This window comes from Betta splendens, chromosome 21 (assembly GCF_900634795.4).
Source record: "Betta splendens chromosome 21, fBetSpl5.4, whole genome shotgun sequence".
NCBI classification, from domain to species: Eukaryota; Metazoa; Chordata; class Actinopteri; order Anabantiformes; family Osphronemidae; genus Betta; species Betta splendens.
In genome coordinates this window covers 1,283,601-1,301,377 of record NC_040899.1, presented here as the reverse complement: position 1 = coordinate 1,301,377, position 17,777 = coordinate 1,283,601, and the positions used below count along the sequence as shown (strand labels likewise).

At 51.9% G+C, this 17,777-nt stretch overlaps 1 protein-coding gene across 1 annotated transcript; it reads left to right on the top strand.

The window, feature by feature from the left end:
- The first annotated feature begins 1,889 nt into the window (after window positions 1-1,889).
- On the top strand, window positions 1,890-15,553 carry LOC114847567 (5-hydroxytryptamine receptor 2A-like). Its single transcript, XM_029137452.3, has 3 exons — window positions 1,890-2,927; window positions 9,906-10,106; window positions 13,980-15,553. Exons 1-3 carry the CDS (start codon window positions 2,600-2,602, stop codon window positions 14,801-14,803), a joined length of 1,353 nt encoding a protein of 450 aa, XP_028993285.1. The 5' UTR covers window positions 1,890-2,599; the 3' UTR covers window positions 14,804-15,553.
- Window positions 15,554-17,777: the final 2,224 nt, after the last annotated feature.

Sequence of the window (17,777 nt, the reverse complement as noted above, 5' to 3'; positions counted from 1 at the left end):
GGGCCGGAGCTCTCCTCCCGTCGGGCTCGTGCTCAGTAACCGGGTCGCGCCGCTGACTGACAGCTCTAATTGGCTGACATTTGAGGCAGCAGAGTGAAGGACATTCAGTCAAAACAGTTTGTGAATCATCCAGCAATAAACGGCTTCTATTAAAAACACAAACACGCAGTCACATAATGAGAATATCAGCAGTCGCACACGGAACATCCACAGCGAGACAACGCAGGAGACGCGACTTGTCGTAAAATGCGACAACATTTATGTGGCGAAAAGCAATTTCCCCGAGCGTCAGACAAACAGGTCGTAACGGAGGAGACGCGCTATTAATGAAGATTAATGAAGCCAGAGCACGAGCAGTAAAGCAGCAGAACCAGGGGGACACCAGGACCTGGTCCACTTAAACGGCACCGAGGGGACCAGACACGTTCAGCTCGGTCCATCTGGTGCTGCGTTCAGGGACATCAGGCCCTCAGACCACTTTTCCTCCACGTGCTGCTCTACTTTATGTTGACATGACAGCTCCTTGTCAGGCGCCACCAGAAGGTTCTGGAGGAGCCGCAGAGAATCAGAACCATCGAAGGCAGACTTCAGTGATGAATGATGAATATTTATGTCTCCATTTATTCTCTGATTATCTTTGTCTTACTGTTGTTGTGTGATGCAAACACCGCTCCATGAACATGATGGAGCTGGGACTGGACCTGGCCTTTTCCTGACGCGGATCAGCTGAAGGCGCTGGGAGCAGACTGAGCCCTCCATGAGCTGTGACAGTTTAATTCCTGCTGCTGCTGTAAAACAGAGACGTGCAGGGAACAAACAGGAAACTGGAGCGAGACGGAGTCAATGATGGAGAGTGTGAGAGACACTCAGGGAGTAATTACCCTCTGACTGAGGGGAGACAGGAGGAGCCAGGGCTCAAGTCCCTCAGCGGAACAGGAACCAGATCCTGTGCTCCATCGACAGGTGTCTGGATGCTCCACCAGAGGTCACGACCTCAGAGCGGATCCTGATCCTTAAATAGGCTGCCAGCTCATCAGTAAACTGGTTCCCAGTAGGTGACGGCCGTAGATCTCTGGCATCAGATCAAAGCGAACAGAAGTGAGAAGACAACAATAACAGAGAGAGAGAGAATCAAACCTTTGATCAGCTGAGCCCACATCTGGGAGGTTTAACAGTCACCTGAGCTCAGGCAGCAGCTGTTCATCATCCTACGGTGAATCTTTGATCCTGACACAAAGTCTGACAATCCTCATTAATGTTTCATTTACTGCGCAGTGTGTTTTACTTAGCTGGACATGAACGGTTCCATCTGTGCATCACCTTAAATGTTGGCGTGCTTGTTTCTAATGCTCGGTTGAATGAAGCAAAGTCATTTGTCTGGATCAGTAAAGACAAACATGTGACGTGCGTTAATGAGGAAACGTCTTGTGACTCATTATGTGTCGATGACGAGTTTTCACAGATGCTTCTAAAGAAAACAACACAGCGAGACGCAGAATGGGACTGGAGTCAAACCCTCGTCTCTCGTCCACCTGGTGCTGCTCAGTGAAGCCAAGCGCATGGTTCTGTCTGAAGACAGGCTTCTACAAACCCGTGGAGCCCAAGCCTCACACCTGGAGCCGAGCCATCGCCCCGATCCAAACCCAGACAACCAGCTCCTGCTCTTCACTGGATGTTCTCCTCAAATGTGTGCATTCAACATTTGAATAGAAAAGTAACGGGAGGGAGAGAGAACGAGGGCAAACAGGACCGATTGAATAAGAGGGGAGAAAAGGCACAATGGGCGAGGGCGAGAGAGAGAGAGAGAGAGAGAGAGAGAAAGAGAGCGAGCCAGTGCAGAGCGAGGGAGAGCGAGGGAGAGAGAGGGAGAGAGAGGGAGGGGAGCAGCGGAGATCCCAGTGCCGGAGCGGCAGAGAGAGACGCAGCACGATGGAGGAAGAGCTCCTGGTCACAAGTCAACTGAACCCACAGCGCTGGTGTGCTCCACGCTGAGGAGCGACGGAGGCGGGGGAGGCGGGGGAGGCGGGGGAGCAGCCCAGGCACAGGCACAGGCACAGGCACAGGCCAGCAGCAGGAGCAGGGAGTCAAGGATCAGCATCCAGCTTGAAGAACCAAGAGGAACGCTGTCTGCGAGTCAGGAGTCCGTGAGCGAGCGAGAGAGAGAGAGAGAGCGGGCGGCGGGCGAGCGAGGGGTAAAGTTAGCGAGCAGCTCGTCACCTGTCATCGTGCTCCTCATCCCTCTCTGTCGGCGGCCGACACTCACATGAGGCGGGACGCGGAGGTTCCGTCCTGTCGCTCAGGATCAACAAACCAAACTCCACTCAGGTCTGAGACCTATTCTCCTCTCCGTGTCCTCAAGTTCCTTCCATGTAAGATTCCGATTGGTGTTTTTACCATGAGTCCAGACTTCAAGCATGAGAAACCTGCGTGAGCCGCAGCTTCAAACGGATTCTATCATCAGAAGACTCCAGGCTTAGACGCGGGAACCTCGTCTTCCTCGTCTTCCTCGTCTTCCTCTCCAGCGCTGGACAGACATTCGAGCAGCTGTTCCTCAGATATGTGACAGTCGTCAGTGACCCGGGTTCTGTTCGACCCCACCATGAACCTGTCGGAGCTCAGAGCCGAGCCTCCACGCGGACCCGAGGCTCCGGGCTGTCGGAACGGCCTCGATGAGCCGCCGGGGAACTGGTCCGGTGGGGTTTATGGAGCCCAGTGTCCGGTCCAAGACGTGGGGAAGAACTGGGCGGCGCTGCTGATTCTGGCCGTCATCGCCGTCACGGTGACGGGAAACCTCCTGGTGATCCTGGCCGTGTCCCTGGAGAAGAAGCTGCAAAACGCCACCAACTACTTCTTGATGTCGCTGGCAGTGGCTGACATGCTGCTAGGCATCTTGGTGATGCCGGTTTCCATGGTGACCATTCTCTACGGTAAGCGATGGGTGACACTGTGAAGCTGACATTTGGTGCGTTGCTGACTCTTTTCCAGGCACAAGGATGAAAGGCTGCGCCTCCTGGTACGAGTCACGGTGCCGCAGGCGAAGACGCGCCTCAGACTTAGGGTCGATGTGTAGCGGGGTGAGAGAAACACAGATCTTCTGGCTGACAGTCGGCTCTGACCCACCTCCGCTTGGGCTCGGTTCTGCTGACTTCGTATGTTGAATCAGCTGAAAAGCTGCTGGCGACGATAGAAGTGGAGCAGTGGTCGCTAACGGCCATCACAGCCGCACGCGGGTCAGAACCTCCTGCCCATCGGCCTCCAGAACCTGCTTCAGCTGATTAATGCTCAGGAAGCTTCCTCGACGCACGCACGTGTACACACACACACACACACACACACACACACACACACACATACACGCACGCACGCACGCACGCACGCCCGCACGCCTGCACGTATCACACACACGCACACAAACGCACGCACGCACATATATATACACACACACACACACACACACACACACATACACGCACGCACACGCACGCCTGCACGTATACACACACACACACACGCACGTATCACACACACGCACACAAACGCATGCACACATATACACACACGCACACACACATGCACGCACGCACATATATATACACACACACACACACACACACGCACACACACACATACACGCACGCCCGCACGCCTGCACGTATCACACACACGCACACAAACGCACACACGCACATATATATATATACACACACACACACACACACACACACATACACGCACGCACGCCCGCACGCCCGCACGCCTGCACGTATACACACACACACGCACGTATCACACACACGCACACAAACGCACGCACGCATATACACACACGCACACACACATGCACGCACGCACATATATACACACACACACACACATGCACACACACAAACGCACGCACGCATATACACACACGCACACACACATGCACGCACGCACATATATATACACACACACACACACACACACACACGCACACACACACATACACGCACGCACGCACACGCCCGCACGCCTGCACGTATACACACACACACACACGCACGTATCACACACACGCACACAAATGCACGCACGCATATACACACACGCACACACACATGCACGCACGCACATATATATACACACACACACACACACACACGCACACACACACATACACACACGCACGCACGCCCGCACGCCTGCACGTATACACACACACACACACGCACGTATCACACACGCACACAAACGCACGCACGCATATACACACACGCACACACACATGCACGCACGCACATATATATACACACACACACACACACACAAACGCACGCACGCACGCATATACACACACGCACACACACACGCACGCACACACACACACACACATGCACGCACGTATATATACACACACACACACACACACACATGCACATGCACAAACACGCGCACACACACACACACACACACACCTTTACTCTGTGTAAATGTCACGAGTCGCTGCTCACATAAGAAGCTTTCAGCCTAAGAAGCAAATTCATTTGCATGAGAACAAGCTCAGTAAATTAGTCAGAAGAGAACGGCCTCTGACGCTCATTACTCCGCTTTAATGAAAAGACAAAAGAAGTCTTTAGCCAAACATAAACACACACTCCCATCAGGACGTGGGGTTCTGCTGGGATCGGATCAGACCCGGCTCCGCCTCCAGCCTCAGCTCTGCCTGCTGAGTGTGTGTTTGGCTGAAGCATCCTGGGAAATGTGGCGTGAACGCGTGTCCCGCAGACACGGCGGCCGCGTGCTCACGCCTGCGTGTGACTGAGCTACTTTGAAACGCAGCTCTTTGGTGTAAAGAGGGGGTGATGTGGTTCATTGCATGTGCTGATCTGGGGTCTGCCTTAAGGCAGCGGGGCTCGGTGTCTGGAGCTCTGCCTCCTCGGCAGCAGCTGTGTTCCTTAAAGGATTAGGCTGTGTCTCCTCCATGATTCACTCCTTGATCCACATCTCTAAAAGTGCTTCCTTTGAGTCCCAATCAAACGAAGGGCTGATACGAAGCCAAACACAGGACCCGGTTTGTGTTTACGCAGTCAGTGTGTAGAATAATGAGCCCAAACTGTTCCATTTCTGCCTTTAATGAAGACTGAATCATTCTGAGCTCCAGCGCCACGCCGACCCAAACAGAACCACCAGCTCAGTTCTGACTCTGACAACGTCTTTGTTTCCAGCATTTCTGTGCCGATTAATGATGCTTTTGCTCATTTTGCTTTAAAATGCTGCTCGGACTGAAGATGAGACTCCAGCGTCTCAAACATTTGGTTCTGGTAAAGCCCAGTCAGCCCAGTGCTGCTCAGGTTCTGAGCTGCCTATGCTGTCAGATGGTCCCGCTCCTCAGACTCCAGAACCAGAACCAGAGCAGAAAACTCAGGTTGTGGTTCTGGAAGCACCACCGCTGGTGGTCGTTGTGGGCTTTTCGTCTCCTCGTTCTCTGTCCCTCATGTTGGTCTCATTAATAAGCTAATTACCGCGGTGTGAAGCGTCCGTCGGCGGTTCTGTAGAGGCGCCCATTCACATGTGGGCTGATAGAAGCGTTGTTACAGTGAAGAGCCTCCACCAGAGACAAAGAAACTGTTAAAGAGGCTTTAAAGCAGCAACTATACAGCACTCAAAACCTACACACACACGCGCGCGCACACACACACACACACACACACACACACACACACACACACACACACACACAAAAACACAGTAAACAGCCTTTTCTTCCTGCGCCTCCTTTAAAGGCCTTCACATGAACAGAATCTCTGGCCCTGGTCCTGGTGCGATCCAGGCCCGTGTTGAAGATGAACCCGGTGGATCCACTATCTGGTGGATCGGTACCGGTCACGTTGTTAGCCACTTTTCCATCTCCTGCTTTCATGTCGTCTGCGTCTTGGCTCCACGTCTGATGCCCACATAATCCATGATGCTCCATAGAACTGACAGAGCAACAGTGAGAAACACCGAGACGATTGGATGCTGCTGGTCCCACGTTCAGAACCAGCTGATGCCACCGAGCCAACAGGAGCACGGCGCCTCATTACAGCGTGTAGATCCGAAGCTAAAGCGGATTTACATTCATTTACATTTGTGTCAAAACACTACTTAAATTTTAAATTAGGTGTCAAAATAAGAAGCTTCTGTCTCCCTGATGCCTCCCACTAAAAAAACTCTGCATGTGTGTATCTGGACCAGGACCCTGGGGCAGAAACAGAACCTCCACTCCTGGGCTCAGGTTCCTCCTGCTCCTCCTGCAGCTGTTTGCACTGTGAATCGAATGGATCCTGCCACAGTTTCCTTGAGTGAACGGTTTTCAGATCAGAGCTCCTCAGCAGTAAAGTCTGCAGCTCAGCGTTTCTCCGTCAGCTCGGCAGTAACAGCAGCGCTCACAGCTCTTCTGTGAGCTGGATGTTTGTGTGAGGGGAACAGACGCTGAGTTCATCCTTGAGTCCATCTGACCGTGTTGAGATCGCGCTGACAGACTCAAATGTCACATCCTTGAGAAAAGCATTTTTGAAACTTCACTTGAAAGTCTCATCAAGTGTTTCTTAAGAGTAAATGTGACAGCGACAGAGATTAAAGGGAGCGATGGCTGGAGGTCGTTGGAGGAGCTGTCCATGGTTCTGACGCGTGTCCTTCAGCTGCACCAGCATGAATCACTGTTGTGACTCACGGTCCAGCGGCGGCCACCCGGCGAGCAGCGTTACCATGGGCGATGCCGAAGGAGGAAATGGAGGAGAGCGACTGTTCGCTCGCTTCTCCATTCAGTATCAGTATCAGCAGATTCTCTGCAGTAAGACAGAATTTCTGTTTCATGCTAATTTCTCTCTTGCTTCATTTAGAAGGAAAGTACAACAGTATTTTTAAACAGTAAACAAGACTCAACGCAGATTGACTCTATTTCCAGAACCAGCATCTTCCTGCGCTTCCCTCACTTGTCTGGTCAATTTCTTTCTACCCTCGTCTGCCGTCGTTGACACTGTGCTAAACACGTTTCCTCCTCACGACTTCCTGTTGTGGTGCAACAGTCGACGCCTTCCCTCAGTTCATTTGCACGTAAATGATTCTGGCTGAATGTTGAGCACGACCGAGCTAAAAATATCCACGTCTGCGCTGTGTCTGTGTCCAGACACCTGCAGCAGCAGCTTTGCCTTAAATGACTTGAAATCATCTCATTTCCTTTCAAACTGATGTTATTAGATGAGACGGAGACTTGGGGGACGTCGTAATGCGCTGACAGGAGAAGAAGACGCTGCCAGAACAAACAAAAGCACCCAGATGAGACAGATGTTAAACAAGATCAGCGTCACCACAGTTTGTGTGAAACCTGTTTACTGAGCTGATCCAAGCGGTGAGGCATCCTCCGTTGTCTCGTGTTTGGTCTCCACCAGCCAGTCGGAACAGCTGACGCCACAGCGGCTGCAGGCTGAGTTTAGGGTGGAGTGGTGGCCGTGCTGTTTCCACTAATTAATGAAGGTGGAAGGTTTGCTTCCTGCTGGACCGCGTGGGTGGAGTCATTAATCAGAGGCGCTCGCGGATCTCGTGGTGGTGTCTGATTACAGTCATCAGAGCTGTGGCATTAACACCACGGAGCAGCCAGTGAACTCTGTCCTCACACTCGGCTTCGCTGAGACTGGAGGCTTCAGATGCAGCACCGCTCTTTAAGGCTGAGCCCAGTGGAGGCTTGACATTAGCAGCAGCGTTGTCTCCTCCACTCAGCTCCATCCTGCTCCTGGATGTCAGAGGTTTAGGGTTAGGGTCATCAGTCGGCTCCACATCAGAACCACATGATCCACTTTGTTAGGTTTGGCACCAACATCCAGAATCTTCACCTTCTCATTAGAGGGGTTTTAAGTTGAGGTGGAGGGAGACATTGACCCCCCCCCCCCCTTCTCTCTCGCCCGTTCCTCTCACATCTCACATTTTAAAGTTTAATCGCTTGTGTTCCTTCCTCCTTCTTTGACATGAGTCTGCCAGTTAGACGTGAAGCTACAGAGAGACTCTTTGCTCTTCATTCGCTTCAAACTAACACCATCCACTTAATTTATCCCCACAAACGCCGACAACAATTACTGTCACCTCCTGGGGCTGCTGTGGCTGTTTCTATCATCCGCAAGCAGAAACAAACCTCATTCAACCTCGTTATCATTGGTTGGATAAAGTGGGATAAAGGCGGGAGTGGACCTTTCACTCCTCCTTCCTCCATCAGTCCATCTCGGTGTGGAGGCTCATTTTCCAGTCTAACAATTATTTTTTAGCTGCAGGAGGCGCAACCGGAGCCTCTGCCTTTGACCGGAGCCTTGGCTCCACCTCAGCCTTCCACCAGAGGCTCAGCCTTCCACCAGAGGCTCAGCCTTCAACCCGAGGCTCGACCTTCAACCAGAGGCTCAGCCTTCCACCAGAGGCTCAGCCTTCAACTCGAGGCTCGACCTTCAACCAGAGGCTCAGCTTTCCACCAGAGGCTCGACCTTCAACCCGAGGCTCGACCTTCAACCAGAGGCTGGACCTTCAACGGAGGCTGGACCTACAACCGGAGGCTCGACCTTCAACCGGAGGCTCGACCTTCAACCGGAGGCTCGACCTTCAACCGGAGGCTTGACCTTCAACCAAAGGCTCGACCTTCAACCCGAGGCTCGACCTTCAACCCGAGGCTCGACCTTCAACCCGAGGCTCGACCTACAACCGGAGGCTCGACCTTCAACCCGAGGCTCGACCTTCAACCAAAGGCTCGACCTTCAACCCGAGGCTCGACCTTCAACCCGAGGCTCGACCTTCAACCCGAGGCTCGACCTTCAACCCGAGGCTCGACCTACAACCGGAGGCTCGACCTTCAACCGGAGGCTCGACCTTAGACCAAAGGCTCGACCTTCAACCCGAGGCTCGACCTTCAACCCGAGGCTCGACCTTCAACCCGAAGCTCGACCTACAACCGGAGGCTCGACCTTCAACCGGAGGCTCGACCTTCAACCAAAGGCTCGACCTTCAACCCGAGGCTCGACCTTCAACCCGAGGCTCGACCTTCAACCCGAGGCTCGACCTTCAACCCGAAGCTCGACCTACAACCGGAGGCTCGACCTTACGACAGACTGAAGCGAGGGCGAGAGCAATGGCATCGGAGCAGCTTGATGAAATGAAAAGCAAAGAGAGTAACATTTGTGGGGAAATTGGAAGTAAAGAACAGGAGTGTGGCGGTGACCATGGTGACACCATGAGTCATCCCCAAACAGTGAAAGCATCACCTATCGGTTGAGAGGTAGAGCCCATCCTGAACTGAGTCTGTTCCCAGTGGAGGAGGTGCCTCTGATCTGGGCTTTACAGAAAATCGGATCAGTCCTTAGATTAATATATTGTGTGTGGATCAGACCTTTAGACTGAGATGTCAGGGTTCCTTCCTTTTACCTGGTTCTGCTTACTGAATACATCATGACTTCATACATGTCGGTACCAGAATACTTCCCTAAGTCCACATACATACATACATTATGAATACATGCCCTGCGTCGTCATTCAAATCAGGTTGGTGTAAATTTAGCATTGCAGACACACTGGGAGCAAAGCGCTGACGACGTGTGCTGAAGCAGAACCACCTCCAGTCTCATCAACATCACGACACAGTTGTGTTCAAGGCGCTTTAGATTGTGTATGCTGTTAGAAACAGCTGCTGCTGCTGCTGTGATCCAGATGTTGGCAGATGTGCATGCGAGCGGCTTGAAAAGCTTTCTGTGACTCATTCCACTTATTGCAGCGTGGTCACTGTGAAATCAGACATGGATAATGTCAATTATTACAACACAACAAACGGCCTGCAATCAGGGAGAAACACAAATGTTTGTATGATGATATGCAGCACACCCGCCGCCCCCCATCCTCCTGTCTGTCTCTTGCAGATTACGTGTGGCCCCTGCCCTCTGACCTCTGTCCCATCTGGATCTACCTGGATGTCCTGTTCTCCACAGCCTCCATCATGCACCTCTGCGCCATCTCTCTGGATCGATACATCGCCATTCGAAACCCCATCCACCACAGTCGCTTCAACTCCCACACCAAGGCTCGCCTCAAGATCATGGCGGTGTGGACGATCTCAGTGGGTAAGGGCCAGAAGCTCACACACAGTCAGACAAGCAGGGAAGTGTCTCAGGTTCAGCTTCACTTTTCTATGCAGCTCCTTCACATGTTGTGAACAGTGCTTTCTGCCTGACGCCAAATTGCTCCTTTAAGTGCAGCATCGTTGCCTTGGACGGCAGTTATTTAGCTGAAGGTTTAAGTGAAGTGTGGCTTTTTACCCGAGAGGACAAAGCTATGAAGTCTCACCGAAGCAGGAGCAAATGCTTTTCCTGTTTTGAACACAAGAGATAACGTTTGTGAGCCTGTCTGATTCCATGGAACAATCAGGTCCTGATCACTGGCTGGTGTCCAGCTGCTCCGGTCAATGGACCACAATGAGCAGAGAGAGATTAGAGCAACACAGCTGAGACGGAACATCGCCAGCATCCAAACCAATCCTGGTTCACATGAGATGTTATAACAGCTGGTAGAGAATTGAAAGCACAGACGACATACGAAGCAAGTCCCTCAGAGAGACTGTGGTCCCTAACGTACCTCCCATACGTCAAATAATAACGTCAAATGGCTGTGACTGTTACCATGGTAACCACAAAAGACTCTGACTGACAGTCTATCATCTAAGACACACAACATACATGTTTATATGAGCGTCTGAACTGTCCCTCACAGTCGTCACACAGACGTTAACAGGAATGAATCGGACAGAACAGAATCACAAATGAAGAAAAGGACCTGACGTTTTACTAAACCTTACTGAGCAAACACAAAGACACTGCGACACAAGAGTCAGCCTCCCATCAGCCAGTAAGCGAGTGTTCATCCCCCACTGCCAGTAGACAAGGAGGTTCTGACCCAGTTGTCCAGGAAGGTGCTTTACTTAGAACCCGGTACAAATACAGGATAATAACTTTTAAAACGCAGACCCAGACAAACGCAGACAAACGCAGACAAATGCAGACAAATGCAGACAGGCGCAGACAAACTCAAAATAATGCAGAATAACGCAGACAAACGCAGACAAACGCAGACAAACGCAGACAGGCGCAGACAAACGCAGACAAACGTAGACAAACGCAGACAAACGCAGACAAACGTAGACAAACGTAGACAAATGCAGACGCAGATGCAGACAAACACAAACAAACACAGACAATTGCAGACAGTTAATTTATTTCTCTGCTCAACACAACTGACTGTGGTCGATGATGTGTCATTTTACTCATTAGAAGTCAGGACTGACAGGACTCCAAGCCAGTGAGTCACCCGCACGTTTCATGTCCTAGGTGCAATAAAAAACGTGACCAGGTGGCGAACCAATACATCACTTTGGGAGGGCTAGAAATTCACAGTGATTGGTTAACCTCCCAGAATGTAGGAATAACAAATAAGGGCATTGGTTCACCAGTAAAGTGGTTTTTATATGGCAATACTTGAATGTTTATTTTGTTTACTTAGCTAGCGACTAGCTTAGCATTTGTTGTTTTTGGCTCATACCTCACCACATCTGATAGCTAGGATATTTTAACACATATCATTATTGCTCAGATCCTTAGCTTTCATTTCATTTCAGCTGCAGGTTATAAGTTTGTATTAGGTTCGGATAAAGTATCATAGTGGTAGTGCCACAGAAGCTTTGTGTGGGCTAACCCTGGCAGGGCCTGATGCTGTTGGTTATTGTCTTACATTCTTGTTTCTTACTGAGATTATTATTTGATGCACGCAAAGGACATTTATAAAGCACTGTAGCCCGGACTCTACTGTTTAATTTGATGTTAAGCATGTCTTTGTGCCTTCAAATTTAGTGCAGTTGTGATGCATTCAAACCACCCCGGGGACCATAAACAGTCATTTATAAAAAAGGCTTCTAAAACTCCGACCTCTGCTCTTAAGGTGCCGGCTTTCTTCTGGTCAAACCCAGAAGAAACAAGCTGCTTTAAAAGTGAAGGAACACACACCTGCTGAAACCGGAGCCCTCATCAAATATTTAGCAGCTTGTATTTTAAGCCATTCACAGCTGTCAGGCTGTGACGGTCGCTGCTAATGAGGCTGCACTGGATAAAGTGCTGCAGCACATGTTGTCTTAACTTTCAGCTCTTAAATATTTCATGACGACTGAAAACCAGCTGTGGGACAGGTTAATGTCATCAAGTCTGTCTGAGGTTCAGCACGTTCAGACAGTGCAGGTAAAACCTGTAGCTCAAAGCTAATCCAGCAGCTGGCGTGGTTTGCACAGCACGTTCAGAGCACGAAAGGTAAGGACATCTTGTGAGCCGAGAGCCAAATAACAGTTTGATTTAGAGTTTCACTCTCTGGAGTCGCTTCATTCCCATGCGTTCTATCAGAAACCATCCACTTCACTGCATGCTTCCTGTTAGCTCATCTGATTCCTGTTTATCAGGTGAAATTATCCAGGATACAAGTGTGAAATGAATCTGACATTTATTTAATGAACCTTGATCAATCTGAACCTCAGACCCATCATTTGGGCTTAAACAGCTGCTGCTGCTCCTCTAAGCCTTCCAAATGCTCCGTCTCCCCTTCTTTCACCTCAATGTGCACAAACCTAACTGGCCTAATCCACCCGTATGACTGAGAACCTCCACCGACTAACCGGCCTAAGGAAGCGTCACAGAATTCACAGCTGCAAAGAATTGAAGGAAGTCACAGCTTCGTTTCTGGCTCGTTTCATTTCAGCTTTGTCCTGAAGTTGTGGCCAGAGTCCTTGTCTCTCTCTCTCTCTTGTGATCTCAAGTTTGACAGGCAGGTTTAAAGCTAATTATGATGGATTCCACTGGAAAGACAAATGTGAGGCTTAGTCAGATCAACAAACACACGTGAACATCATCACAGAGAGGCTTCTGGCTCTACGGAACCTCCTCTTTGAGGGTATCCTGCATCCACTGCACCATCCCACCGGTTAGGTTTAATCACAAAACTGTGTGTTTAGTTCTGTCAGGTCCTAGAACCTGTGAAGCGCCCTAGGGTGACGTTTGCTGCTATAAAAATAAACTGCATTCACCTGAATCTAATCTAGTTTGGTATCTCAGGTCACAGCCCTCACTCAGCAGCGTCTGCTGGCTTCCTGCTTTTCCAGTAAAGTCCAGTCCAGTCGCTGTGTTGAATACGGGCCGCTGGGGTCGTGGCTCTTTGAGCTGGTGAATCCTGGTTCTGCAGGCTGAGTCACTGTCAGAGCCTCCAGACTTAATGAGCCTCTGGCTCCTGACGTCTGTCCACCCTCGCTGTGTCCCTGCACATCCTCATCCTCCTCCTCTTCATCCTCATCTCTCTTCCCTCCTGCTCGTTATGAGAACATGACACAAGGAAGATTGCTCAGCTTATCTGCTCCTGGCCAGGCCGGGTGATACGGAGCGTATTACCAACGTATCTAACTCACATCCACAACTTTATTGAATGTGTTCCACTGTGTGACTGCAGAGGAAGCCCAGCAGAAGGGATGGTTGAAGACAGCTTCGCAGTCTCACATGCAGCATACTGAATTCACCTCCAGGGAGACCTCTGCCTCTCAGTCCTGGCCTTTACTTGTAGAGAAATTCTGATAGAAGTGGCACAAAAGACAAAGACTGCATTGTAGTGAGTTCTGGCTTAGACAGAAATGCAGTCAGAGCTGATCCAGGATGAAAAAGAACCAGAACCAGACAGACCTAAATGTGGCTGCTGGTCCAGTCAGTCTGTATCCCCAGAAGATACACCCTCCTGACAACAGCCAGGAGAAACCCATTCACAGGAGGCTCAGCATCGGTGACTGCTAATATACTTTAAGCGAACGTCTCAGTAAGATCGTCTGTGAACATGCTGCAGCTCAGCAGAACCAGCAGCAGCTAGCAGCTAACTAGCATCTTCTAGGCACTCATCTGAACACGTTTGTCTCTCTACAGGCATCTCCATGCCCATCCCTGTGCTGGGGCTCAGGGACCACTCTAAGGTCTTCAAAGACGGCAGCTGCCTGCTGACAGACAACAGCTTTGTGCTGGTCGGCTCCTTCGTTGCCTTCTTCGTGCCCCTCACCATCATGATTGTCACCTACTTCCTGACCATCAACGCGCTGCAGAACGAAGCCACCCTCTGCTTGGACCAGCTTGTCCCGCGGCCCAAATGGAGCACGACGTTCACCTTGAGCTTTTTACCACAAACCTCGCTGTCCTCTGAGAAACTGTTCAGACGCTCAATCAGCCGCGAGGCCGGGGGTCGAGGGAGCAGCGGTGGGGTGGGAGGCTCGCTGTTTGGGCGCCGCACCATGCAGTCCATTAGCAACGAGCAGAAGGCATCCAAGGTGCTGGGCGTGGTCTTCTTGCTCTTTGTGGTCATGTGGTGTCCGTTCTTCATCACCAACGTGCTGGTGGTTGTCTGTGACCCGGCGGTGTGTGACCCCAGCCTCATGGGAGGCCTGCTGAACGTGTTTGTGTGGGTGGGGTACCTGTCGTCCGCCGTCAACCCTCTGGTCTACACACTGTTTAATAAGACGTACCGGGCGGCGTTCCTGCGCTACGTTCGCTGCCGCTACTGGCCGGAGAAGAAGCCTCTGCAGCTCATCCTGGTCAACACCATCCCCCCTCTGGCCTACAGCTCCACCCAGATGCCCCTAGGCGACATTGGCAGGCCACGAAACGGGGCGGGGCTCTGTAGTCAGAAGAAGGAGGTGTCCCTACCTGGACCGGAGGGGGACGGAACCCACAGAGTCAGGGGCGAGAGCTGTGTGTGAGGCTCACTGCAGCCTGCCTCCCAGTCTGGGGTCATAGAACTCCAGTGACGCTCAGATATACGTTGGTTTTTGGTCCTCTCTCTTTAAACTTTTGACAATCAGATCAAAATAACAGCAAACATGATGGTTGGATTGAGCCGTGACTTTTCACCAGGCCTCCACCTCCCATGGAAGCTCTGGGTGGATCAGTTACCTGCTGCAGATGAGCCTGAACATGTTTCAGGCTTGACTTCTATTTGTATTTAGTGCAGATCTTGTGAGTAGATGTGTGATGTAGAGTGGTCATGTGAAGGCTGTGACTGTGTCTGTTCATTGTGAACATTTTGCCAAACTGCCAGGTTTCCAGGTTTCCTGCTGCAGCCGTAGAATGGGTTCAGTTCCACACGTCAAGCATGGACAGAGAAGGGACAGGTTCGACCAGCTGTTAACCTCCCAGGCTGAAGCGGTTCAGGGCAGCGTCTAGAACGGAACCAGGACCAATCGGGCTTCTAACCTTCAGCCCGGAACACTGAGGAGCAGCTCCCAACCACCCTCATCACCCAGTAGTTCATAGGCCCAGTTCTGTGATGGTCCTGGTTCAGTGTGTGTAGTTCTGGTGGTCCACGGCGACTCTCTGCTTGGAGGCATTGAGCGTCAGCACTGATTGATGATTCAGAGTTTGATGTTTACGGCTGTTTTCTATGTCAGTGTATGAAAACTGTTTTTTCCTTTTGTTTTCAAATCAAAGTAAAAAGACAAACTGGAAACGAGGCTTGTTTCCTGTGTGAGACCTGTGTTGATAAGTCCTGGCACCAGGCTTCATGTTTCTTTTTCGTGTCCAAGCTACACAGAACCGTCATGTACCTTATTGTTCTTGATGTGGTTTAATCTGTTTCTCATGCCCTGATAACAAACGCTGCCAGGCCCGGTTCTGGCTCGTTGCCTTCTTGGCGCTCTACTCATCAGTGTGTTTATCTCCAGTTCTTTGTTTGCGTTGATGCCTCGTACCTGCAGCTGAGAGTTCGGTGGATGAACTGGGCCAGAATGCCACGTGTTCTGTAAAACCCGTCCTGACAGCAGCAGAGCATCAGGAATAACAATGTTTGAAATGTACAGATCAGCAACATCCTGTCGCTTCGCTACACATGAGCAGAACCAGGTCAGGTGTTCTGGTTCTGCCTTCTCTGCCTCTCTGTCCTCTCTCTTTATTAGATTCATTGGTGACTGGGTTAAATGTGGAGCTGTTCGTGCTCCTGGAGCTGGTGATGGATACTTGGGAAGCTGCACTAATCTGCTTCGCCCACAGCAACACGTCCCAGTTCGCAATTTGTCTTTGTGAGGAATTTATCTCAGCCCCATCTGTCTTCTGTTTAAAATAGTATGAGCCAAGAACTGTAATTACAAAGCAGCACAAATCTCTGCTGCCTCGAAAGCTCAGCCCGAGAAGCAACAGGTTTGATGGGGTCCACTGAGGACCCCATGTCCCTCAGAGCCCCCTGGGCCTCAGTGGACCCCATGGACTCAGTGGACCGCAAAGCCCCCTGGGCCTCAGTAGACCCCAAAGCCCCCTGGGCCTCAGTGGACCCCATGTCCCCCTGGGCCTCAGTGGGCCCCATGGACTCAGTGGACCCCAAAGCCCCCTGGGCCTCAGTGGACCCCATGTGCCCCAAAGCCCCCTGGGCCTCAGTGGACCCCATGGACTCAGTGGACCCCATGTCCCCCTGGGCCTCAGTGGACCCCATGGACTCAGTGGACCCCAAAGCCCCCTGGGCCTCAGTGGACCCTATGTCCCCCTGGGCCTCAGTGGGCCCCATGGACTCAGTGGACCCCAAAGCTCCCTGGGCCTCAGTGGACCCCATGTCCCCCTGGGCCTCAGTGGACCCAATGGACTCAGTGGACCCCAAAGCCCCCTGGGCCTCAGTGGACCCTATGTCCCCCTGGGCCTCAGTGGGCCCCATGGACTCAGTGGACCCCAAAGCTCCCTGGGCCTCAGTGGACCCCATGAGCCCCAAAGCCCCCTGGGCCTCAGTGGACCCCATGGACTCAGTGGACCCCAAAGCCCCCTGGGCCTCAGTGGACCCCAAAGCCCCCTGGGCCTCAGTGGACCCCATGTGCCCCAAAGCCCCCTGGGCCTCAGTGGACCCCAAAGCCCCCTGGGCCTCAGTGGACCCCATGTGCCCCAAAGCCCTCTGGGCCTCAGTGGGCCCTATCGACTTAGTGGACCCCAAAGCCCCCTGGGCCACGTGTTCCCCAAAGCCCCCTTGGCCTCAGTGGACCCCAAAGCCCCCTGGGCCTCAGTGGACCCCATGGACTCAGTTGACCCTATGTCCCCCAAAGCCCCCTGGGCCTCAGTGGACCCCATGTCCCCCTAGGCCTCAGTGGACCCCATGGACTCAGTGGACCCCAAAGCCCCCTGGGCCACATGTCCACCAAAGCCCCCTGGGCCTCAGTGGGCCCCACGTCCCCCATGGACCCCACAGCCCCATGACCACCATGATTTTAGTGGCCCCCACAGCCCTATGTCCCCCACGGCCCCCGAGGGTCATGTGTTCAAGGGATGTGATGCTCTGGATGCACCAGTTTCTGTAAAGTGAAATGTCAGTGACGCCTGCTGCTCTGCCACAGACACAGGATCCGCCTTCAACACAGCCAGTCCTTCCTGTTGAAGCTCACTCTATTCCAGCTCTGAATTATTAACAGCCAATCACTCCATATATAATATTCTGAGGCAACGGTGAGAAAGACAGTAAATCTTCACTGCTTTAAATGAACTTGACGTACACTGAGGAGACCAACACTCCGCTCACAGTTGTCCTGCAGGCGTCTCCTCTGAGGTACAGCCACCACGGCCCAGGTCAGCGTCTGGACTTGGCTTAAGGGGTCTTAGTGAGGACAGGGTAATTAAAGGATTCCTCTGGACTCCCTGAGGAGATGGTCGAAGGTGGAGGAGGGGGTCAATTACAAACCAGAGAGAAAGGAGGCAAAACAGGAGAAG

Coding starts and splice junctions, on each gene's coding strand:
- LOC114847567 (XM_029137452.3), top strand. CDS start 2,600: ATGAACCTGTCGGAGCTCAGAGCCGAGCCTCCACGCGGACCCGAGGCT. Junction 2,928..9,905: donor CATGGTGACCATTCTCTACG/GTAAGCGATGGG, acceptor TGTCTCTTGCAG/ATTACGTGTGGCCCCTGCCC. Junction 10,107..13,979: donor GGTGTGGACGATCTCAGTGG/GTAAGGGCCAGA, acceptor GTCTCTCTACAG/GCATCTCCATGCCCATCCCT.